The sequence below is a fragment of the Nycticebus coucang genome, chromosome 17 (assembly GCF_027406575.1).
Source record: "Nycticebus coucang isolate mNycCou1 chromosome 17, mNycCou1.pri, whole genome shotgun sequence".
NCBI classification, from domain to species: domain Eukaryota; kingdom Metazoa; phylum Chordata; class Mammalia; order Primates; family Lorisidae; genus Nycticebus; species Nycticebus coucang.
This window is the reverse complement of record NC_069796.1, coordinates 90,915,964-90,942,103: the sequence shown is the minus strand read 5'-3', so window position 1 is coordinate 90,942,103 and position 26,140 is coordinate 90,915,964. Positions and strand designations below refer to the sequence as shown.

The following is a 26,140-nucleotide window of genomic DNA, read 5'->3' as shown; positions in this document are numbered from 1 at the left end:
ATGGAGGGAGAAAGAGAGAATGGGAGGAAATGGGCTAGAAAAATAATTGCAGAGATAACAACCAAGAATTTTCCAAAAATGATGAGTCACCAAAACACATATTCTCAATGCTCCAAAAATACCAACCAGAATAATCATTTAAAAAAATACATTTAGGGACATCATGTCCAAATCCAAAGATAAAGGGAAAATCATCTTAGAGGCAACTGAAGGAAAAGGAATATCATCTACAGAGGACAGGAAGCAGAGCAGATTTGTTTCAGGACTGTTGAAAGCTGAAAGCAGTATTTAAATGCTGAAAAACACAAAAATGTGAAGTCAGAGCTCTGTACCCAGTGAACATATTTTTTAACAATGTAAGAAAAATAGAGTTTTTCAAACAAACAAACAACTGTAAAAGTGAAAGAATTTATCACCACTAGACTTTCACTGTAAGAATTGTTAAAAGAAGTTCTTCAGATAGAATGAATATGATATCAGAAGTAAAATTGAAGCTACATAAACAATAAGTAATAGGAAAATGGAAACAAAGTAAATTTAAAATTTACTTTTCTTATTTTTAGCAACTACAATGTACAGTTGACTTTCTGAAGCAAAACCAGTGCATGGTCCCCCATGATTGCATTAATGTACACAGCTATGATTTAATAAAAATAAATAAATAAATAAAATCAATGAATTATATATTTATAGCAAATAAAAGATGAATGAGCCTTGCTAGAAGGATGTTTTTACAAGATTTTAAAAGGAAGTATAAATATTATGGTATTAGAGAAGTTAAAGTGGAATCACAAATAATGGTGACCTAAACCAAGATAAGGAAGAAAAAAAGGAACAAAGATAGGTGGAACAGAGAAAAAAACAAGATAATAGATTTAAATACAACCATATCAATATCATATTTATATAAATGATCTAAATACATGAAAAGACAGAGACTATTAGATTGGATTTAAAATATTGCCTATAAGAAATGTACTTTAAATATAAAAACACAGAGTTAAGTTAAAAATAAAAAGATGGACAAAGATGTTACCAGGGATATGCCACAGAAATACTGGCTCACAAAAGCACATGGTTAGAATCTTTTCTCAACTCTGTGTTTAATGCCATCACGTTGGTAATTTGAGATCAGTCATGGTCGAGTAACTCAGGTGAGGAAAATCAGTAGCTGGGCAGGGTAGCTCACACCTATAATCCTAGTACTTTAGGAGGCTGAGGCAGGTAGATTGCTTGAGCTAATGAGTTCAAGACCAGCCTAAGCAAAAGCAAGACTCCATCTCTAGAAATATATATAGCTGAACATTGTGGTGGGTATCTGTAGTCCCAGCTACTTGGGAGGCTGAGGCAAGAGGATCTCTTAAAGAGTTTGAGGTTGCTGTGAGCTATAATACTGATACAGGACAAGTGGCATCTCAGCTAGCTGGGTGGAGCTGGGGCCGGGTGGACGGGCTGCCTCTGCCTTGGCGGTATTAGTGCAGTGACAGCGAGTAGAGGAACCAGCAGGCTGGTGGGTAGGCAGTGGGGGCCCACAGGAGGCTCCAGTAGCCGGAGGGGCCAGACAACTGCTGGGGAGACACCAGCACCTCAGGTTTCCCTCCCCTTGCACTTAGGGCTGAACAGAGAACCCCCATTTCTTAGGCCTGGTCAATTTCATGTAAATTTCCTAGGCCTAAGAATGAAAGGGATTGTAGCCATTCATTTGCGACCCAGACATGTCCCAGACATGCTAAATGTAACCAGAGAGAGCTAAACGTGACTACAGAGGGCCCCATGAGACTGTTCGCACCCCTAGACAAAGAGCCTGGGGAGAGAGACAGAGAGGGGGAGAGAGAGCTTTTCTCTTCCGACTTGGGTTTTTCTCTCCCTGCTGGGAGCTTCGGTGTTTTTGTATTCTTTTCTGTAAATAAATCCTGTCTTACCACTGATCTGTGGTTCACAGATTTATTCTTCAACTCACCAAGACCAAGAACCTACTGAAGACGAAATTCCAGTATCAATACCACAGTACTCCACTGAGAGTGACAAAGGGAGACCCTGTCTAAAAAACAAAAGAAAGAAAGAAAGAAGAAAGAAAGAGGGGAGATAGGGAAGGAGGGAAGGAAGGAAGGAAGGAAGAGGGAAAAAAGGAAGGAAAGAAAGAAAATCAGCAAAATCTACAAATCAGGGCTCCTTTCTTCTTTATCAGAAAACTAGTTATTTTTTTATTTTTTTTTTTTTTCTAGAGACAGTCTCACTGTACCGCCCTAGGGTAGAGTGCCGTGGCGTCACACGGCTCACAGCAACCTCTAACTCTTGGGCTTACGTGATTCTCTTGCCTCAGCCTCCCGAGTAGCTGGGACTACAGGCGCCCGCCACAACGCCCGGCTATTTTTTGGTTGCAGTTTGGCCGGGGCTGGGCTTGAACCCGCCACCCTCAGCATATGGGGCTGGCGCCCTACTCACTGAGCCACAGGCGCCGCCCCAGAAAACTAGTTATTAAACATTTAAAAGTACACTGCTGGATATACCATACAAACATTGACCAAGAGAAAGCTGTACTAGTATCAAAGCAGACTTCAGAACAAGAGGTAAGAAGACCATCACATAATGATGAACGGGGTAGTTTACCCACAAGATGTAACAGTCCTAAATGTGTGCACATCTTACAACAGAGTATCAAAGCATATCAGATAAAACTGACATGCAAGGAAAATAGACAAATTCATAATTACAGGAATTTTATCATAGTAATTGACATAGAAGTAGAAAGAAAATTGATAAGAATATATAGAAGACCTGAACAACACTATCAAACAATGTGACCTATTTGACATTTACAGAACAAATGACCAAACAAGACAATGTACATTTTTGCAAGTATACGTGTAATATTCACCAACATAGGCCATTTCTGGGCTATGAAATGAACTTTTCCAATAAAAAAGAAGAGAAATCACGTAAGATATTTTCACTAATCACCGCAGAATTAAACTGAGCATCAGTAACATGAAAAATCCCCAAATGTTGTTCGAAATATTTTTAAGCTACTATAAATGAAAACATAACATATTAAAATTTGTAGGGTGCAGCTAAATCTGGCTTTGGAGCTTATGTTGGAAAAGAAGACAAATGTCAATCAATCATCTAAACTTACATCTTTAGAAACTATGATAAAAAGAACAGCTGGTGGCTCCTGTGGCTCAGTGAGTAGGGCACTGGCCCCATATACCGAGGGTGGCAGGTTCAAACCTAACCCGGTCAAATTGCAACAAAAAAACATAGCCGGGCATTGTGGTGAGCGCCTGTAGATCCATTTACTCAGGAGGCTGAGGCAAGAGAATCACCTAAGCCCAAGAGCTGGAGGTTACTATGAGCTGTGATGCCACAGCACTCTCCCGAGGGCAACAAAGTCAGATTTGGTCTCTAAAAAAAAAAAAATCATAAAATAAAATTAAAAAAAAGAACAGCTTAAATCTAGAGTAAGCGGAAGAAAGTAATAAGAAAAAGAGAATTTAGTAAACCGAAAATAGAAAAATATGAGCTAGAAAATGATTCTTTACAAAGATCAATGAATTAGGTAAGCCTCTCGTCTTAATGACCAGGGAGACCAGAGAGAAGATGCAAAGGGCCAATTCAGGACTAAAAGAAGGGTGATCACTGCAGAATCCACCGTCGTTAAGAGAGTAATAAGGGGATATTAGAGATAATTCTATACCAAAATATTTGAAAAGTTAGACGAACTAGACAAATTACTTGAAAGACCCAAGCTACCAAATTTTTTTACTTAAGAAGAAATAGACAAACAGACTGGTCCTCAGTCTATCAAAGCAATTTAATTCATAGTCAAAAACTTCCCTGCAAAGAAAACCCCAAGCCCAAATATCTTTATTAGACAATTCTACAAAACATATATAGACGTAATACTAATCCTCCACACTTTGTTCTAGAAAATAAGAGTGGAAGGAACACTTCCCAACTCCCAACTTATATTACTCTAATACCAAAAGCATGCAAAGTTGTTACAAGGAAATCATTCCTCATGAACCTGGTTGTAAACAGTAGGACAGTGAGGCCGCGTAGCCCATGGCTTGTGGGGAAGTGAAATGGCCCAGCCATTCTGGAAAACAGTTTGGCAGTTTTATAGAAAGTTAAACATAATCTTAACGAGCAATTGTACTTCTAGGTAGTTATTCCAAAGAATAGGAAACTTAAAAACTGTACCAAAAACTGTGTGTAAATGTTAATAGTGACTTTATTAATAATTATGTAAAACTGGAAACCACTCCAATGCCCTTCAGGTGATGAACAGATAAACACATGTATGTACATCCATTTATTTGCCACACAGCATTCTCTTCAGCAGTAGAAAGGAACAAAGTATTAATATACACAACATGACTAATCTCCATGCATCATTCTAAGTGAAAAAAATTCAGATTCAAAGGCTATATACAACATGCACATATGATTTCATTTACATGACTTTCCGGAATAGGTAAAATCACAGGGATAGACACTTGATCACTGGTTGCCAGGGACTTGGGAGGAAGGAATTTGGGGCAGCAGAAGGCACTGTTGTATATCTTTATAGTGGTGGTGTTTTTGTCTGAATTTATAGAACTATACACTAAAAAAGTACATTTTATTACATGAAAATTATTCCTCAAAAATAAACACTTCAAACTACATATTTATCAATTTGGTGATTCAAGTGACTGTCACAAACACTCAAGCCACCAAGGACAGGAATACCGCTTTGTCTGCAGGCGCATTTCAGCCTGTGGAGCACTGCCTGGCACACAGAAGGTGTTCATAGATCTCTGGTGAATGAATGAATGGCTCTCAGGAGGCAATGTAGCCTCACTGCCCTGGTGCTGAATGATGGCTCTACCACTCTTTCTGGGAAGTGTGTGGGTAGCAAACTTCACATTCCTCAGCCCCGATCATTTCCATGAGGAGGGGTGAGGTTCAGGTGGTGGCTGCACTGCCGTCCTGGGTGCTCACTGTGGCATCCTCGGGGAAGAGGCTGACATTTGATGAGTGCCAGTGGTGCACAGGCCCCATCATCTCCCCAGTGCACCCACCTTCCACTGGCCAACCCAGCTCCTATAATTAAGGTTTAGTTAGAGTCTGTGTCCCCCACTAGTCTGTGAGCTCCATGAGGCAGGAAATGTCAGATTTGGCTTTGAGGTCCCAGTGCTTAGCATATAACAAATAATCATTTAATTAACAACAATGATAATGACTACATATGTATACATATTTATCTCTTATGCTCTGTACCTTCATACTTAGTAGATGAACCCTCACAAACACCTACTGAGTAAAGCATACTGCATGAACCATTAATCCCAACGCTTGTTGGGTGTTCATGATACTAAGCACTTTATGTGCATCAGGTCTGATAAGGAGATTCACCCAAGTTCACAGGCACTAAGTGGAAGATGTCACCTGGATCCATCTCTGGCAAGCCCGAGTCCTAATGCTTTCCTGCTGCCCACTCATCTCTCCGAGGTCAGCCATGAGGCTCTGATCCTGTGAGTCTGATCATGACAGTCTCGGGTGCTGAACCTTCTGCTGGTTGCCTAGGCTGTTGCCACAGCACTCAAGACCCCCATGACTTGGCCTATCTCTTCTCTCCCTCCTGCCTTCTCTTGTTCTATAAGTCTACGGTCCCCAATCCTTGGGTGGTACCAGTCCACAGCCTGTTAGGAACAAGGCACATAGCAAAAGGTAAGCAGCAGGCAAGTGAGTGCAGCTTTGTTTGTGTCTACACTGGCTCTCCATGGCTCACATCACTGCCTGAGCTCCACCTCCCGTCAGACTGGCAGCGGCAGCAGAGTCTCATAGGAGCATGAACCCTACTGTAAACTGGCCTGCAGGGACCTAGGTTGTGTGCTCCATATGAGAATCTAATGCCTGAGGTGGGGACGTAACACACTTGAACCATCCCCAAACCGTTCTTCCCCCACTCCCTCATCCCATGGAAAAATTGTTTTCCATGAAACCAGTCCCTGGTGCCAAAAAGGTTGTGGACCACTGACTGCTATAAGCCACAGAACAACGGAACTGCTATGCTGTTCCCCCATGCAATTCTATTTCACTCATCTGTGCATTTGCGCTGGCTGTCCTCTCTGCCTACCTGCCCTCTCCCTACTATTGTCAGCCCACCCTCAAAAACTAACTCAGATTGCCACCTTCTCCAGGAATCTGTCTTGGGGAAATTGTCCAAAAAGAGTTCCTCTCCCTCTCTTTATTCCCAAACCTGCCCCTTCCTGGTGCTGCACTGTCACTCGCCCTCAGCCAGAATCTGTGCACAGCACGTTTGCCCACCTGCCTGCTAGTGAGCTCCTGGGTGCCAGGAGGACGGCATTCCCCTCCACAGCCCCAGCGCTTGACCCCGAGCCCTGCGGCACCCAAATGCACTGTCAGTGCTTGCTGGCTGAACATCCTGCTCTTCATTTCACCTTAAATTAATAAACTTCATTTCACCTTAAATTAATAAGCTGTGGGCAGCTGCTGGAACATTTCCAACTTCTAATCTGGCACATTTCAAAGAGATTTTCTTTCCCTCCAATTGCAAATTCCATCTGCAATTTTAATTGATGAAAATTCAGTTCTGTGAAAAATGTTTCTGCTGGGATCACCCTTTGTGAGCAACCTTTGTGAGCTTCCTCATCTGCCTGTTCCCTGAATCCATGTTTGGAACATTCTGGGAACTTGTTATTTGGGCCTTTGAACTGAATATCTCAAGTGAATAACATCAATAAGCCTGCCACTTGGCATTAGGAGTTCCCAGCCCTGGGAACTGCAGTTTAACTTTATTGAGAGAGTGCTTCCTTAATCCTATCTTCCCCTTTAAACTTCCACACCCGGCACTGTTATTCTTACAGTGCCTGAAAACACATCCGTTTGCAAAATCAGTTGTGACTTCTAAAGCCCATAAAAATCTTTCCTGTACATTTGTTCATTAATTCATGCCTGAAGAGTCTCTAATTGGAGGGAAAACAGAAGCCCTGTCTTTTGTGTGTAGCTAGGACAGTAAACTTGTTTCTTGGTCTGAGAAATACGGCCTGGTGTCATGGAGAAAACAAGGACTTCAGATCCAAATAGACTTGGCTTCAAATTGTGGCTCCTTCATATACCAGCTGTGTGACCCTGGGCAGGCTAATTAACTTCTCTGAACTCAGATTCCTCAGACATAAAACAAAAGAAATGTTGAAATCTTCCATGAGTCTTCTGAGGATGAAATGTGAAGACAGGCAGAGAGTAGGGTCCCAGTTCTACTGGGACAAGACAGTATCACATGTTAGTCCCTTTTGAAGGTGAGGCTGCTGTGGACCATTGCTCTGTTTTTGGAAAGTCCAGGACAGAGCTGCCTTGGACAGCTGGAAGTCAGGGACAAGGCTGAGGACATCCACGTGGAGTCTCAGAGGTGGTGCCCAGGAAGTCCGGCAGGCACTGGGTCAACAGCAGGGAAGACAGGACAAAGCTGGTAGAAAACTGCCTCGAATGTCTCCAGTGGCCCAGGATCTACAATCCTGGAAATCAATTTGCTTTTTGGAACAGTCTGAAGGCAGTCAGAATGAATTCACAGTATCCCAGGGGAAGGTCCCCATGGGAGCTCCTGCAGCCCTCCCTGGGTGTCTCCCCCACCCCCCACCTCCCTTCCTGGCCCCACATGTGGTCCTCCACCTCCAGCACTATCCTGGGCATCCTGCCCTCTCCCTGGGCTGTGCTGCACCTCAGCCCTGGCAGCTTCAGAATCCACACGCCTGTTGACACCACTCTGCAGATGCCTGGGGAACACTGGAATGTTCCGAAGTCCCACAGACACGTCATGTGCAAGCTCACTACTCCTGCCCCCCAACCCTGCTGCTCTCGCCATGCTGCCCACAGAGCAAGCGTCACCACAGCCTCCACTGCTGCACAACCCAGAGCCCTGGGAAATGACTCATTCTGCCCTTGTCAGTCAATGAATCTGCTCATTTGATCTCTCTTGAATCTTAAGGCAGTCGCCCTCCTGTGTCAGACTTGCCCCAGCTCTGGATCCTTCTGAAAAGGGATTTAAGAAAGGTTGTTAACAAAACGTCTCCTTGTCCTGTTTTTCAGCTGCTCAAGGAGACTTCTTTCATCTGAGTAGACTCACTTGTATTTATATCTGTGGCTGTTTTTGCTAAAGGATCCTCTCTATCACAGAGGCGGGGTTAGAAGTACCTCAGAGCTTGGTTTCTGAAGTCACACTGACCTGGGTCTGACTCACACTGCAATGTCAGCCAATCTCTGTAAGCCTCAATTCCCTTAACTCTAAAATGGAACAAATTAATTGTGCCTACTTCATATTTGTAAGCGTTAAATAAAGCTATGAATGGAAATCACTTGGCTCAGTGCCTGACAACAGCTAGTTTCTAGTATTTTTTACCATTACAGGTATTTATTACCAAACTTCATTGATTTTATTCATGTGATAAGTTAAAGATCAATGACAGAAATCGTGGATTCTGGGGAGATGGTGGCATAGATGTGAATCTCCACAAGTCCACACAGGAAAATCAATAGCTAAGCTAAAAATCCACGGATATTATTTACTTCAGAAGTAGATTGTCCTGACAATCCTCAAAATGCAAGTGGGTGGGGAAAAACACAGCCTTGACAAGATCTCAGTGGCAGTGACCTCTATGCAGGAAGAAACAGGATAAGCAACAAGCAGCTTGTTGGACATCTTTTGGACTAGAAAACAAAGGTCTCCATAAAGCCCGCAGTTATTCCCTGGGAAGCACAGCTGACCAATCTGAGAACAGCTGCTGAAATTGCCCAACACAACATCAGAGGAGTGAAGAGGGCCCTTGATAAGCTCTGAAGGAGGTGGGGCATCTGGGACAGGAAAACTCTTTCATCCATGCAGCTCCAGCTCCTGTGAGGAAAAGCCCCCAGGAAAGACTGTGTGGAGTGGAACCAAAGGGGGCAGGGCAGAGAAAAGAGACAAAAAAAAGTAAGTGGGGTCCAGATAAATGTGGGGGAACAGGAACAGGAAGCCTCAGCAGCACAAAGCTGCCTCCGACTATGACACTTCACAAAAAAAGCAGTGGGGAAAGGTCTGTTTGGTGAGGAAAGTCTCTCAAACCAGGCTGTCTGCTGCAAGTTCAGGAAAACTAATTTCACACAAAAATGAGCAACATAAAAGTATCAAAGTCAAATTCCATATAACAGTATTATAAGAAATAAGAGAATAAAGAGCAGAATAACACTATTACAATGAAAACACCCTCTGGAAAGATGTGCCAATAAAACAGATGAAACCTGTACCTATGGTTTCTAAAGAGTTAAAAGACACTGTGGCAAGTTGCTTCCTTGAAGGCCCCTGCAGTGAACCAGGCCTTCGTGCCCATGCCCCACACAGCTCCCTTCCACATGGTGGCCACACATCTTGCTTGGGCCAGCTGAACATCAGGAAATGTGATGTGAGGAAGCGCATGTGAGGGAGCTCACTCTTGTCCCCTTGCTGATGAAAAACCACATAGACAGACAGGCCTGTTCATCCCAGCTGCACCAGCTGAGCCCAGTCCCCAGCTGACCTACCAGCCAAAAGCATCTGCATCAGTGAACCCAGCCACAACCAGGATAAGAACCATCCTGTCAACCAACAGAACTATGAGAAATAATGTAGTTTCACTGTTCTAAGCTGATAAGTTTTGAAATGTGCCTTGGCAGGTTTTTTACACAGTAATTGATAAATAACATAGGCATTCAGAATTAATAACTTAAGACGTCAAGGATATTGTACAGGACATAAAAATTCTAATTTTAAAATAAAAATTTCAGACATCAGGCTAGAGAACTAAAGAAAAAAATTATAAGTAAAGAGAAAATTGCTTCAGAAATAAGGACTTCACTAGAAAACACAAAAAGCAAATAAACACAACAGATGATGCCTTAAGGGAAAGAAAGATAACAAGGAGAAATAAAGGCAGAGGTAATAAACATGTTGCAGATTGGCAAAGAAGATCCAACATTCAGATAATAGGCCTCCCTAACAAAGCAATCTAAAGCAAGAGAATAGAATGCATAGTAAAAATGATGACACTTCCACAAAAATTCCTAAAGAAAAACCAGTTTGAAGAAAACTGTAATTAAGAACTGTAATTAAGAACGTAGACACAGAATGACCAGCACCAAGTTAAATTCTCGCAACACCACTGGTCTTTAATGAAAAAGGAAATACGGTAGAACCTCCATGGTTGACCCACCTCCTCGCATTTTCATAGGCCAGCCAGATGTACAGTACCCCATGTACTCGATGGAAGTTCCTTATGGTGACGACCTCCATTTGTTGACCAGTTTGTTACAGTCCCTTGGGTGTTCAATTCACATGGGTTCGTTCTACTATACCTGTTTTGTTTGCTCCCCTCCCAAACTTAAGGCTTTCTGGCTGGGTAGGAATTTTCTAGAAAACTCAGGGAAGCAGGGTGTTCCTGGCAAGGTAGACAACTTGGAAAAAGCCCAGAGCTTGAAGGAACATGGAGATCTGTCATGGGGTGACAGATGGAACAGGACAGCAATGCTGAGTCTTAGGCTGGGCCTGATCACATCAAAAGAAAGGGCCTGGAAGACTCACCCATGTAAGGCTTGGTGCCAGCCATGGAGAAGGCCTTCTCTGCTCCCTTCACTACTGTGGCGATGTTGAAGTCTGTAATGTGGACGTGACCTGTAAATACAGAAACAGAAACTCCATTAGTAAGAGCTGTAGGTAGCTGAGTTATTTAAAGCTGTGGTCTGCAAGGTGGGGTACAGAAAGAAGATAGTCAAACTCCTATTTATAATATTTTACTTGATACTTTAGAAGTGTCTATTTTGTGTGCACGTTTTCAAAAGTGAATTTGTTTGATAGCATATGCATATTATTTGCAAGTAAGAATGCTTATATTGATGGGCAGTATAAAAAAATTCATGCATTAGAAGTTCAGAGTCATTGATGTACAGAATGAAAGCTCTCAGGAAAACTGTGTGTGGGCTGTGACCGGCAGAGAGGTGGGTGAAAAGGATTCTCTTGCCCAGAAGACACTGCTTGTCCTGCTGTTTGTCAGTGGTGCCCTTGGTACTGTACTGGATGAATTTAGTAGAAAGGGGCTGGAAGGTTAAGACCACCTTCCATGATCCCCGAAGTGATGACCGGAGGTGGCACGTGGATGGCTGGGTGCGCCTGTACCCAGGTATTCAAGACACATGGCAAAGAGCGAGAAAGAGAGGAAGGAAGGGAGGGAGGGGCGAGGAGAACTTGGCTCCTACAATAGCCCTCTGAGACGGGCATTTCATTATTATCATCCCCATTTTATAGATGAGGAAACTGAGGCCCTTGGAGAGTAAGTCATTTCCCCAAATTCACACAGCTAAATCCCATCAGAGCTGAGACTCAAACCATGGCAATTGAGTCTCAGAGTCTGTGCACCAGCCACTGCCCTGCCCCGCCCCCTGCTGACAGGACTATGGGTGGCCACAGGGGGACACCAACTCCAGCCACAAGGAGAGGCACTCGCCCTCTGGGGAACTTGGAACATAAAGGAGAAGAGCTCTGAGAGCCATGATTAGTAGATAAGACGTGCAACCACACTTCTATTTGTCATCACATCATGAGAAGACGAATGGTTGTACTTTTGCCAAAACTGACAGTGGAATTCGCAAAATTGATTCTGGGGGCCTTGGAGTTTATCTCCAAGAGGTGGGTAGACTCCTCCAAGAGCATGTGTGCTCAGCCTGCTGAGAGGCCCAGGGGACTGCCTATGGGAGAGGTCTGCCCAATGTGATTAGCCTTGGTGGACAAAAAAGGCACCAGCAGTTTCACCTAACAACACTCTAATCCCAGGCATGGCTGCCAGCACTGACGTGTGAGCAAGCAGCTTGGCCAGGTATTCTGTGTGTGATTCTAGGTGAGTGCAGCAGCAAGGCCCTTATTGTGTGACGATCTGTAATACTGTTCTGTGCTTCTGGATGAAAGCTAAGTCACCCAGCCAGGTCTTTGGTAAGCACAGTGCTCCCACCCCGTAGCAGTCCTGCTTCATGTCCAACCTGCGTCAGCCACTGGGGCTTCCTCAGGCCTCTCCCTGTGGCTGGAGTTGGTGTCCCCCTGCCCCCGCTGTGGTCACCACAGTCCTGTCTGCAGGGGGCAGGGCGGAGCAGTGGCTGGTGCACAGACTCTGAGACTCAACTGCCATGGTTTAGGTCTCAGCTCTTTAGGGATTAGCTGTGTGACTTTGGGAAAATGACTTACTCTCCAAGGGCCTCAGTTTCCTCATCTATAAAATGGGGATGATAATAAGAAATTCCCATCTCAGAGGATTGTTGTAAGAGCCAGGGAGTTAATACCCATGAAATGGTTAGAGTGATGCAGACATGCAGGACATAGGGACTTTTCTGGTATTTGCACTTGGCGTTATTATCCCTCCAAGGCATGGCTCAAACCCCATTTCCCCAGCCAGGGCCCGCCAACTCCTCGTCCCCTCACATTCCCTCATTTCTAGTGCTAACAGAAAAGCAAATTGTCATTGCCGTGCGGCCCGTGAGTGGGTGTCTATTTCAGTCACCGCCAAGAGCATTCGGGAGCAGCTCTGCACACGCTGCTTCCACACACCGCCAAGAGCATTCGGGAGCCTGTAAATACGGCTTTTATTTGGATTTCTTTCATTTTCCCCCTCTTTAAAAAGATTATTATTTGAATTATGAAAGTGATACCAGCTTGTTATAATTGATGTCGAGGAGTATAGCATATATTTTTGAGTTACCCTGTTTAACCCCTGATGCCTCTCCCCCAGCCCTGTGGAATCACAGAGTCACCTGCCTCTTCCATTACTTCTCCCTTTGGTCATGTTAACTTATATTCACACGTTGGGACTTGTTTGTTCTTACAATAAAGAGCTCATACTCCATGGGATATTCTAGAAGTCACTTCTGCATTTGCCATATACAGAAACATCTTTCCAAGTTAGTACACATGGGTCTACCTGTGACATGCAAAATCCCTTATTCTCTATTCGAAATTCATTTTTTTACCACAATTAATTTGGTGATAATATTTGACATGAAACTTCTTTTTTTATTAGTTTTATTTATTCCATTTAGGGTGAATGTTTTTCAAGAGAAATATTAATCTATTTGACTACAAGGTGTTCCTCCCAACCCCTATGGGGTATCACATAATATGAAGATCATATTATTTTAAAACGTTATTACATATTACATGTTGGACACATTATTTGATATTATTACTGATGCTACCTAATATAAATATGCTTTAGAATCTGAAAAATGCTGAATTACGAAAGCATACCTGCCCTGAAGGGTTTCAGATAAGAAATTGTGGACCTGTAGTTGCAAAGTATCCCATAGTCTGGTTGTACCCTATTTTATTCAACAGTTTCCTAATCGGGGGTATTCAGGTTGCGTCCAGTTTCTTTTTGCTTAATTGTTATCTTGTTATTAAAAAATATGAAACAATACACATTCACGAACATTTATATGTTGGTACTCTGACTATATAAATCCCCAGAAGTGGGGCTACAGGCCACAAGGGGATGCATATTGTGTTTCAAAAGGCTGTAATTTGTGGTACTACAAACATAACAGGAGAGTGTGGGTTTCTCTGCACTTTACCAGCACTGGTTATCAGTGTGATTTCACGTTTTGCAGATCACATGGTGGGCGATGGTAGAACAGAGAGCAAGGCCACCAGTTCCCATGTGACCAGCCCCCTGGGAACTGCCTCTCTGGATTTGTACCTAGATTTCAAGCACAGCTCCTTGTCTACAAGATACATTTACCCCTTTCTCTGCTATACATTGGAAATATTTTCTCCTAGCCTAGTGTTTGTCCTTTGACTTTATTTATAGTGCCTTTTGCCATAAAAACTTTTTAAGAAAGTAAACAATATGTTGGGTCAATTATGACAGGTGTCTATTAGAGTAATAGACAGAGTTGCTTCATCTTTACTATTGTTTCTTTTCAATGTTTTCTTAGTAATTCTCAGACATTTACTTGTCTAAATGAACTTGAGACAAATCGTGTCCAGTTTTGGGAAACAGCTCCATTAAGATTTTGATAAGAATGACCTCAACTCATCTATCATGGATTCGAGAAGTGGGGGTGTTTAATTTTTCCATCTAGGGGCACACTCCTTCCTTCAGATGTTGCTTTATCCTGTCAATACACGTTTAGTCTTCTCTCATGATTTCCTAGGTGAATTTCTAGGTATTTTCTAGTTCTGATCAGCATTTTGAGTGGGAATGTTTTCCATTTATTTTTCTACCTAATTGTTGTCAGTATATAAAAAGCTATTGAGTTTTGCTTATTTATCTCTTACTGGACTACTCTATAATCTTCCTTGGCAGAAGCTTCTGGTTGTCTCTCAATATCCCATCTCCCTTCAGCATACAGTAATAGAATTTTTAAGCTGGGTTTACGGCCACCCAACTAAACACTACACTTCCCAGCCTCTCTTACAGTGGGATGTGGTCAAATGACCAGGTTCTGACCAATGGGATGTGAGCAGAATGGGCCCCTCCAGGTTATCTCCTTCACTCCAGGAAGGGAATGGGAATGCCTTACTTCCCTGTGTCCCCCACCACCACCACCCCGGCTTCTGTCTGTGGACCTGGGGAGACATTTTGTGTCACGCAGATGAGGAGCAACAAGATAAAAGAGCCCAGCCATTGTAAATGTCTCTGGAGAGCAGATTGGACTTTTACTTGGCAGAAAAAAATATTTTGTCTAATTCTTTACGTATGTGTGTCTTTGAAAAGCAGTCAAACCTGTCTCTTAGTTTTTATAACCCCTCATTTTGATAGTTTTTTCATTGAATCTTTTGGTCTTTCTAGGCTTAGAGTCACACTATCTGTTATTATCTGATGATCACACTGTCTTGTTATTTCTCCTGTGTACAGGCATACAGCAGAGTGGTTAAGAACATCATCCTTAGGGGCAGACTGCCCAGGAGCAAATGGTTGTGATACTGTGGTGCACCCATGCTGTTTCTGGCCACTCAGATCCTGTGTGTCGGCACTTACTCAGCCCTCACACACCTGACTTTAGGAGCAGGGCCTGGGGCTCCAGCTCAGACTCACTCTGGCTGCCCTTTCCTATGGCAGCTGACTCAGAGTGGGACATACGACACAACTGGGGCCAATGGAAGTTGAGAAATGATTTTCTAGAGCAGTGTTTTTCAATCTTTTTTATCCCATGGCACACTTGAACCTATATAAACTTCGGTGGCACATTTATGTTAGTTTAAAAAAGAGTTAAGAAAGTAATTACTGTGCTTTGGACTTCTTTCGAAATTAATTTAATTAATGATCTTCTAAAGTTTCTGTGGCACACCGAAGATCCTATCGTGGCACACCAGTATGCTGCAACAAACTTGTTAAAAATCACTGTTCTAGGGGCGGCGCCTGTGGCTCAGTCAGTAAGGCGCCGGCCCCATATACCGAGGGTGGCAGGTTCAAACCCAGCCCTGACCAAACTGCAACCAAAAAAAAATAGCCGGGCGTTGTGGCGGGTGTCTGTAGTCCCAGCTACTTGGGAGGCTGAGGCAAGAGAATCGCTTAAGCCCAGGAGTTGGAGGTTGCTGTGAGCTGTGTGAGGCCATGGCACTCTACCAAGGGCCATAAAGTGAGACTCTGTCTCTACAAAAAAAAAAAAAAAAAAAAAAATCACTGTTCTAGGTCATGAAAATGTCACAGCCTGTTTTCCAGGAGCTACCTAAAACGATATCCTCTGTCTTTGGCCGGTGTCATGCAAAGATATAATTCTCTAGAACTACAGAAGTCATTTCTACCGCAGAGAAAGCCTGCCCGAGAATGTAGCCTAGCATGGAGAAAGCAGAAGTTCAAGGATAGCAGAGAGAAGGGGCCAGAGCCTGGTCAATCCTGGCCTGAAGCGTCATTACACTGGCTCCAGCTCTCTGAGCTAAGACGCCCTTCACTGCTCAGGACTGTGAGTGGGGTTCTTTGTTCCTTGCCAGCACCAGTGTCCCAGCTGGTGCAGCCACTTAATGACTGTGTGATCTGGGCAGGTGGTTTAACCTCCGTCAGCCTCAGATGCCTCATCTGTAGAGTGAAGCTAATAATAAGAACTCTGTAAGGGTTGAACAAGGTAGCTGAGGCCTGTGAACATAAAATCTGAGCAAAGACCTGAAGATGTGGGGAGTAGGCTACTGATCTTGGAAGGAGAGGGTCTCTGGCTGGGGCTGTTATGCAAGGGTCCTCCAGGGGACGAGCAAAGATGCCAGGAGAGGAGGCAGTGAGCAGAAGAAGGGCTCAGGAAGGCAGGGATGGGCGTGCACTGCCTGCAAGGGCTCAGTGAGGACTTTGACTCCATCTGACTTGATTTTGATACCACTTTAGCTGCTGTGAATGTGGGACCAAAGCAGGGAAACTGATAAAGAGGAGAGAAGATGCTGTTGAAGACACTGTTAATAGCAGGTATAGGGCAGGTGTTTAGTCTCCTACTAAGCCCCTGGGAGGAGGGTCTTACTGCCCTTGTTTTTTCAGAAGAATAATGGAAAAATAACCGGGGGCTTCAGACACTTGTGAGTGGTCTGAGATGGCACAGCAGATAAGCATGGAAGCTGGGGTGGGGCTTTCCCACTGCCCTGCTCTCCCTTTCAGAGCTGAGTTGGGTGGCCCCTGCCTGGCCTCCTCTGGCCCTTGGGGCTGCTGTGGAACAGAAGTCGTGTCTGCACCAGGGCTGCGTGTGCAGCAGGAGAACCTGTATGAGGGACACGGAGTCCCAGGTACCTGCTCCCCCACTTCCCAGTCAGCATCCCCTAGCGGTTGAGTGAAGATGCAGGAAGGTGAAAATTAATGCCGAGCAAGGTTTCCTAGGAGTCCTTCTTGGGAGAATGGAAATTTACTACTACTAACTATGAAGTTATAAACTGAGTGTTGGGTTATTTACTTTCCATGAACTGAAATCATCCAAAACTCCAAGAGGATATCAGAACTTTGTGTGTGACCCATTGGTACAAATTCTAATGAGAGTGTCCATAATCAATAACATCTCCTGGTCCTGTTTACATAACCTGCTTTCCAGACATGCACCTCTCCTTTCTCTGAATGCACAGAAACTCATTTCACCTCTAAGCCTTTGACATCTCTTGGACTGCTCTTCCTCTCCTCTGCCTGGCAGACTTTCATTATTTCTTCAGTGCCTTGTCCAAGAGTCATACTATCGAGCATCTGGCTTTTGCTGACCTACTTCCATTCACAGGGAACTCACTGCCACAGAGGGTGGTGTCTCTGACTGTGTCTTAGGCAGTTTTGGCTGCTAAAGCAAGATCTCATAGATTAGGTGGGTTAAATGAAAGACATTTATTTCCCACAGTTCTGACGACCAGAAGTCTGTGACCAGGGTGACAGTATGGTTGGGTTCTTGGTGAGGGCCTGGTTCAAATGTATGTGTCCCTTCATCACCAATGTGATACTTACAGTCAGCCTTCAGTATTCACAGGGAGAACTGGTTCCAGCAAACCCCAGGGATAACAAAATCTGCAGACGCTCAAGTCCCTTATATAAAAGGCTTAGTACTTGCATATAAGCTATGTATATTCTCCCAGATACTTTAAGTTATCTCCAAGTTACTTATAACACTTAATACAACATAACTGCTATGCAAATAGTTATTTTTTATTTGCAAATGTTATTTTAACATTTATATTATTTTTAATTGGCATATCATTATTTTTGGGTTTCATTTTGTTTTGTTTCTTGAATATTTTTGATCTGTGGCTGGTTGGATCTATGATGGTGGAACCTGTGTCCACAGAGGACTGACTGTGTTAGGAGGTGGCACCTTTAGGAAGAGATTATGCTGTGAATGTGATTAGTGACTATATCAGAGAGGCCTCACCCAGCATTCATTCACCCTTCCACCTTCTCAGAAGCAACAGCAGCCCTTACCAGACACTAAATCTGCCTGTGCCTTGGTCATAAACTTCCCAGTCTCCAGAACTGTGAGAAATATGCTTCCATTATTCATAAACTACCCTGTCTAAAATATTTTGTTACAGCAGTGGGATGAGCTCAGACACTCCCTCCTGGTCTATGAGTGGCTGCTTTCTGCTGTGTCCTCACGTGGTGGAGAGCGCTCTGGTTCCTTCATCACTTGTCAGGACAACAGTCCCACCCTGGGGGCTTTGCCTGGTGACCTCATCCACATCCAAGTACCTCCCAAAGGCCCCACTTCCAAATGCCATCGCACTGGAGGTTAGGATTTCAACATATAGATTTTCAAGAAGCACAAACATTCAGTCCACACAGCAGAGGGGTGAGGCCTCCCATATGGATGCCCCTGCTCACGTTGTCATTCCCATCCTGTCATTTCCTGTCATCTTGTCTATCTCCTCAAGGCCAGCAATCCTGCCTTTGTCACTTCTGTGTCCCTAGTACCTTGGCACTTCCTGGCCTTGAAAAGGGACTCATTGAGTGGCCGCTGACTAACTCACCAGCCAAATACATGGCTGCAGGAGAGAGGCTGAGCAAGCAGAACCTATGACCACTCTCCCTCCCTCACTGTGTGTAGAGCAACTAGGACACTCGCAGAAGCTGACGATTTCCTGCTTCAACTCTTGACTTTCAGGACTGCTGCAGCATCACTTTCCCAGCCTGACTTCAGATGGCAGAGACTGACCACCTTCTCCATGGTTTTCATAATCACTGGTGAAGTGTCAAGGTTGGCACTGCAAGGACTTGAAAACTTGGGCTATTTTTGGACTAAGAAAGCACATGAACCATGTGACTTGGAAGGACTCTTCATTCCTTTCTTCACTCAGCAAGTGTGAGTTGAGCACCTGCTCCCTGTGTGTATGGGGCTGGGGGCTTGAACTTGCGGATGCTGAGAATGTGCCAGTTATCTATGGCACAGGGTTGAGGGAGGGAGACTGATGTTATGGGGCTAAAATACCACAGTCCTCTCATTGGGACTATAATTGCTGATGCATTAGATCATCTCAGAATATGAGAAACAGTGACTTCAACTTTGTGAGCCAATTTCTGGCACTCTCCCTCCGGAATCAGGAGAAAGCCCCCAAGCTTGCTGCATTTTGCTGCATATCCATGGACTTGCTCTGCAGCCTGATTTCTGCCCCACCATGCCTCTTCCATTCTCTTCCCTGGCTCAGCTCCTGTCATGGAACAACCCCACATGGGTATTTAGTAAATGCCAGGTAACTTGGGAGAAGGTGGTGTCTTCTCAAAGGGGCAGGTCTTGTTTAAGTGCAGTAAATTCCCCTTAGATCTGTCCTCCAGACCCCATTTTTATGTGTGCCATGCCTCCTTGGGAATACCTGGGAGTGGATGCAAAGATAGCAGCCCCTCGGATAGTAGAGCAGGAGTCAGGATGGAAAGGAACATGTGAGAGGTGATCTCCTTCCATAATGTTCTCTGCACTCACTGCTGATAAGAACACATTTCTGAGACATTGGTGTAGATCCTAATGCTGGCTGCCCATCTTCCACATAGGATCATACACCCTAGAACTACTCTTCCCTCCCACTTATCTTCATTGAGATTATAGCAGACTTATCAACTCAAATTCTAGGGCTCAAGCTTACACAGGCATCATTTTGCTTACAGCAGTAAGAAGACTGCGTTGTCTGATAGAGAAGGTGGAGACCCTTTGGTCTTTCCTCTTCCATTTGACATGGCTTCCTCTTGTGCCTTGGTCATGGGGTGGGAGCACAGGGCCTGAGCAAACTGTCCGCTCTAGGTGCAGAGTGTGAAACAGGACATGGTTGTAACAAACACACCTCTTCTGGGCTCCCTCGGCTCAATGAGCTGCTGCACTGAGGTTTGGGGGGACACCCCCATCCTGACTGATTCCAGCACCCTCTTCCTTCTGGATGCTTTGTAATTTGGTGAGGCTGGCCTGGAATTTGCCCCCTATTTGAGCCTATTCATGGGAACCACTTAGCCCTAGGCTTTTGAGAGAGTTCAGAAACTTCTGGTTTCTTTCATCTTTTCTCTATTTTCATGGCCCCTAATATCAAGCTATTAAGGTTTCTGGGTTAATTAGCCACTGTCCCAGAGCCAAAGCTACCTGACTGATACACTTCTCTTCCCCCTCACTGTGTTGGGCATGTGATTTCACAAATGAATGTGATGCAAAGAGTATCATTTTGGAGAAATTCCCTAATTTCTTTCCCAACCATGATCTACACCATGCTAAGTGCCATCTTCTGACTTCTGACTTCTCTCCCACTCACATCTTTGCTAACTCCTGTATCACAAGGGCCAGAGGGAGACCCACATCTTCTGACTCTTGGATCCAGAGTTCTGGGCAAGATTTGGGTTCAGGGGAAGTTTGGTGAAGCCAAGCAAAGGATGTCTTTCTGAGGCAGAGTCCATCAATACCCAGGCACCACAGGCAGCAGAGTCTGTGGGGACATGGCCTCTCTGAACCCCGAGCACCCGTGTCATCCCATTCACAATGTGACCCACTAAGGAAGTGACTGTGCAGCCCAGGACCCTGGAGCTAGAATCTAAGCTCCAGGCAGCTTCATGAAGAGGCCTCTGGCCTTCCTGCCTCATTAAGCGGCTCTTGCTTGTAGGCAATGAAGCACCAACTGGTAAATGAACTAAGACCGTGCAGCCTGCCAGTGATGGCACTGTCTCCAGCCTGCATCATGGTCCCCACCGTGTCCCTAATTTATTCTAGCATGTAAGATTCCTCTCCAGACAAGTGTGTTTTGTGAAGCCAGGGACCAGGCTACAGGTGTCTCTAGCCCAATCAAACTCTGTTCTGGGAACAATGAGCAGTTAAGACTATTCCTATCGTTAGGTAAAGTCCCTCTTGCAATCATGTCTTGCCCCATAAAGTGTGACACACACCAAGGCCCCACCCTCTCCCTCCCTCTTTCTGCTTCCCCCCCATAACCTTAATTGTCATTAATTGTCCTCATATCAAAATTGAGTACATAGGATTCATGCTTCTCCATTCTTGTGATGCTTTACTAAGAATAATGTCTTCCACTTCCATCCAGGTTAATACGAAGGATGTAAAGTCTCCAGTTTTTTTAATGGCTGAATAGTATTCCATGGTATACATATACCACAGCTTGTTAATCCATTCCTGGGTTGGTGGGCATTTAGGCTGTTTCCACATTTTGGCGATTGTAAATTGAGCTGCAATAAACAGTCTAGTACAAGTATCCTTATGATAAAAGGATTTTTTTCCTTCCGGGTAGATGCCCAGTAATGGGATTGCAGGATCAAATGGGAGGTCTAGCTTGAGTGCTTTGAGGTTTCTCCATACTTCCTTCCAGAAAGGTTGTACTAGTTTGCAGTCCCACCAGCAGTGTAAAAGCGTTCCCTTCTCTCCACATCCACGCCAGCATCTGCAGTTTTGAGATTTTGTGATGTGGGCCATTCTCACTGGGGTTAGATGATATCTCAGGGTGGTTTTGATTTGCATTTCTCTAATATATAGAGATGATGAACATTTTTTCATGTGTTTGTTAGCCATTCGTCTGTCAAACAATTGCAATCAGTGTAACCTGGCTTATTGTACCCTCAATGAATCCCCAACAATAAAAAAAAAAAAAAAAGAATTACCCAGAGTAATTGAAAAAATACCTGAGCCCAACTCTGTATCGATTAAATCAGGCTCTAGTCCAATAATGTACAGCCAATACAGATGTTATCAGTGATTCAAGTACCTGCTGGGGGACAGTTAATGTTAGAATATTTGAATAGCAGCCCCCACTCAAAAAAATTTTATGTCTACCTGGGACCTCAGAATGTGACTTTCTTTGGAAATAAGGGTTTGCAGATGTAAGGAGTTACGATGAGATGATACTGGACCAGGGTAAGCAGAGAAAGCAGAGACACAAACCAGAAGAAGCCCCTGTGATGACAGGGGCAGAGGATGAGAGAACACAGTCATACTGCGTGTCCCCCAGCCACAGAGCACGAAGGACCTGGCAGTACCCGGAGCTGGGGATAGACCCAGAGCAGACTCTGACCACAGCCCAAGAGCGAGCACGGCCCTGTGTACACCTTGATTTTGGACTTCTGGCCTCCAGAAATGGGAGACAACAAATTTCTGTTGTTTTAAACCACCTAGATTCTGGTAATTTCTTATACCAGCCTTAGGAAACTAACATACAAATCATTTGGGGTATTTGAGAGTTTGTGTATAAAATGAAGCACTATTAAAACAAAACAGACAGCTAAAAAAAAAAGACTATTCCTATCAGGCCAAGCTAGAATTGACTCCCAGTGTTAAGAGCACAAGGTGGGTGGGGCTGTCCCCCACTTTCCATTTCCTGAGTACATTATTATTATATTTTGCCATATATAATGTGTTCCCATGTATAATGCACACCCTCATTTTTGGCCCAAACTTTCAGGAAAACTCCCCTTGGGAAAGTGGCCAACATGTCTGGGGAGGGTTAACACTTTCCTGGTAAAAGTGCAGATCACAACATGCTCTGCAGCTGCCCATTCTGTGAAGTCTGCCCCTTCCCTCCCAGCAGCTCTACCCTCCCTGCAATGTCTAGGGCTGTGGCCAAGATGGCCACATATGAGGCTGGCAGGGTGGGTGCTTTGGAGGCTGGTTGGCCCACAAGCAGCCAGGTGGGTCCCTGGGGCCTGCATGGGGCCCCTGTATGGGGCTGGGCCTCAGGGCTTAGGCTGCCTTTACAGCCCCACCACCAGTCTCTCCCCTAAAGGCGGTGCTTGGGGAGGCCACTCTGGCTCACCTCTGGATCCTGAATCCTCCAGGACTGGAATCCATCTCGTGTGTGGGAGGACATGGTGATCTGGGATCATGGAGCCCTGGAGATCTGGGCTCCCTGCTCCCTAGCTGCACTGCCCATGCACAATGTGCATCCTTGTTTTCCCCTCAAAAATTTGGGCAAAAAGTGCACATTATACATGGCAAAACACAGTAGCCTCTCTGTACACCTTCACTCCACTCCATTGCTGTAGCAGAATGTCACAAACAGGTGGTTCATTAACAATACACATTTACTTCTCACAGTTGTGGAGGCTGGAAGTCCAAGATCAAGGCCCTGGCACATTCGGGTGTGGGAGGACTCGCTTCCTGCTCCAGAGGTGGGGCCTTCTTATTGCATCCTCCCATCGTGGAAGGGCAAGGAGAGCTCTGGGGTCTGTTTCATAAGGGAACTGAAGCTCCACCCCCACACCCTAATCACCTTCCAAAGGCCCCAATTCCAAATACTGTCACTGTGAGGGTCAGGTTTCAACCTGAAAATTTTGAGGGGACACAAATGTTCAAACACAGCACTGCCCCTAGGGGAGGCACAGTGATCACGCAATAGGTGAATTCAGGGTGAACAGACTGGCCTCACTCAGCTTAGCTCTGCTTGGGTTCCTCCTTCAAGGAACAGGACCCCCGTCCTGGTCTTCCAGCTTCTTCGTCTTTCTTGGGCAATCCCTCACCTCTCTCAGGTGGTGGCCAGGGTGGTGGACCTGCTGCTGTTTAGGTCCTAGGATAAGAAGCCCCACCTGCTCTCACACTAATCCAAGGCTTTATCACCAATGAAGATGCTATCTTGGCTTCTACCTGCCACCTTCTTGTTTAATTTCTTATTTGTTAAAATCCCGTATTGGAAGACGGGGGTTTTGTGGTTTGCATTGTATCCCTGTCAAATTTAGGTATCGATGACTAAATTCCCAGGTCCTCAGAATATAACCTTATTTGGAAATAGGGCTTTGGGAAATGTCATTAGTTAAGATGAGGTCATTGTAACTGACAGGGTGGGCCTTAATCCAACAGGACTGGTGTCATTACAAAAAGAGAAATGTGGACATAGACATGAACATAGGGAGGACGACATGTGAACATCAGAGTTCTGCTGCCACAAGCCAGGAAACTGTCAGAAGCCAGGAGGTGTGTCTGGAGCAGATCCTTCCCTGACAACTTCAGAGAGACATGGCCCAGCCAACATGTCACTCTCAAACTTCCAGTCTTCAGAGCTATGAGACAGTACATTTCTGTCACTGAAGCCTTTTGGTTTGTGAGACATTGTTATGGCAGCCCTTGGAAAGAGGGGGTCTATTTGCTGGGAACCTCAGAGTCTTGCACACCAGATCTCAGGGACTTTCAGACCCTCTCCTGGTGCTGTACTGTGGTAGACAACTCCCTTCGTGGCAGCTTTCTGAAATCAATCTGACTACAACCCTCCCACAGATGCAGAGAATAGCTTTAAACCACATTTCTATGCTTGGCCTTATTTCAGCCCTCTTGAAATTCCATCTACAACACATGCCCAAATTTTAAATTTGAAAATGGAGAAGAAAAGAGGTGGAGCAGGATGGCAGACGGGGAGAATATTTAGTTGAGCCTTCCTAGAGCAAAAGGACAGAAGGAAAGTGCTGGATCAGTCCTGGTGTGGAATATTGACGTACAGCGGTAGTTTGGAGTGTGCGGTGTGGAAGTGCTGGATTTGGCCGGAGCTGCAGATAACTAACATACTTGGGCAAGTTCCTGCAAGCACACCTAGGCCTCTGCAGGCACAGGCGATGGGAGGTCTCAGAAGGAACTTCTCTCTCAGTTTGCGTGTGGGTCTCCAGGGAAGCTGGGTGTTCTCAGGGGCGGAATTTGGTGGTCAGATTGGAGTGCCGGCTGGAGCTGCTTTACCGCGGTTTGGCAACTGATGAAGCATCTATAGAGGGAAAGTTCCCTGACAGGTGGAAGGCACTGTGGTGCAGGGAGCCAGTAGCCTGTGTGGCCGGGCCTCTTCCTGGGGCCCTAAGGCGCGGGGGTCTGAGGTCCACCTGTGAGGAGCAGTCCTTCACTTGGGACAGGCCCAGGGACCCCTGCTCTCCATGGGAATGGTTGCAGGAGTAATCTGTGAGAGCTGTCTGAAGAACTGTTGAGAACTGTGGAATCCCAGATCTTCCGGGGCTGAGCGCTGAGGTGAATAGTAGACCACCAGGAACAAATAAACTCGCAAACTGCTCAAAGCCTGGGAACCAGAGAGAGGTTAACGGCTGTGTTGTTCGTCCCCCAAAATTCGCAGCGCCACCTGGTGTCCAGAAACCATATTGCAGCATAAATATATTCCTACAAAAATCGAATCCCCTACGTCACATATGTGTATACAAAAATTTTTTTTTGGTTGTTGATGCCTTTTTCTCCCTTTCTCTTATTTTTATTTTAGCTTATATGATTATTATTATTGTTATTATTATTATTATTTTCTTTCTCTTCTTTCCTTCCTCAATTGGTTGCTAAGATTGCTTACATCAGGCTAAGTGTTTTTTTGTTTTTGTTTTCTTTTTCTTTTATCTTGTTTCAATGTGCTTTGCTTTTTGCTAAGTTGTATGGTTGGATCTTCTTCTATGTTCCATTTTTACATTAATCAAGAGCAAAGACTTCTGTATTGTAACAATTTTTAAATTTTTTTTTTGGTTGCACAATTTTAGCTTGAATTATTCTTTCACTCCACTATACTTCTTTGCTATAGTCTCAGTTGATAGAGACTCTTCTACTCATCTCATCTCTCCCACATAAAGTGCTTTGGCATCAGCTAAGATACTCCCCCGACCCTGTCCCTTGTTTTTTCTTCCTCTTTTTCTTGGATGGTTGCCTTTCTTCTTTCTTTATTTCCTCCTCCCTCCCTCTCCTTAATTTGATTCAACAGTACATTTAATTTTCCTTTATCTATGCTCATACATAGATAAAGGAGAGAATATTCCCCAACACATTCTATGAAGCAAACATCACCCTGATACCAAAACCAGGAAAAGACCCAACTAAAAAGGAGAACTGCAGACCAATTTCACTAATGAATACAGATGAAAAAATTCTCAATAAAGCCTAGTGAATAGATTACAACCTATCCTTAAAAAACTCATACATCATGACAAAGTTGGATTCATCCCAGGGATGGTTTAACATACACAAATCCATAAACATAATTCACTTTATCAACAGGAGCAAAAACAAAGACTATATGATCCTCTCAATAGATGCAGAAAAAACATTTGATAAAATACAACATCCTTTCCTAATTAGAACACTGAAGAATATAGGCTATTAGCAGCACAATCCTTAAACTGATCGAAGCCATGTATGACAAACCCACAGCTAATACTATACTGAATGGAGCAAAACTGAAAGCTTTTCCACACAGGACTGGAACAAGACA

The 26,140-nt window shown here is 44.4% G+C and overlaps 1 protein-coding gene across 7 annotated transcripts in view; it reads right to left on the bottom strand.

Moving 5' to 3' along the window:
- STK32B (serine/threonine kinase 32B) overlaps positions 1-26,140 on the bottom strand; it is a 368,237-nt gene that overhangs the window by 58,333 nt on the left and 283,764 nt on the right. For all 7 annotated transcript variants that reach the window (XM_053567283.1, XM_053567287.1, XM_053567286.1 and 4 more), the window contains one exon: positions 10,598-10,687. In XM_053567283.1, coding sequence (XP_053423258.1) covers positions 10,598-10,687 — 90 coding nt within the window. The remainder of the gene's footprint in view (positions 1-10,597; positions 10,688-26,140) is intronic.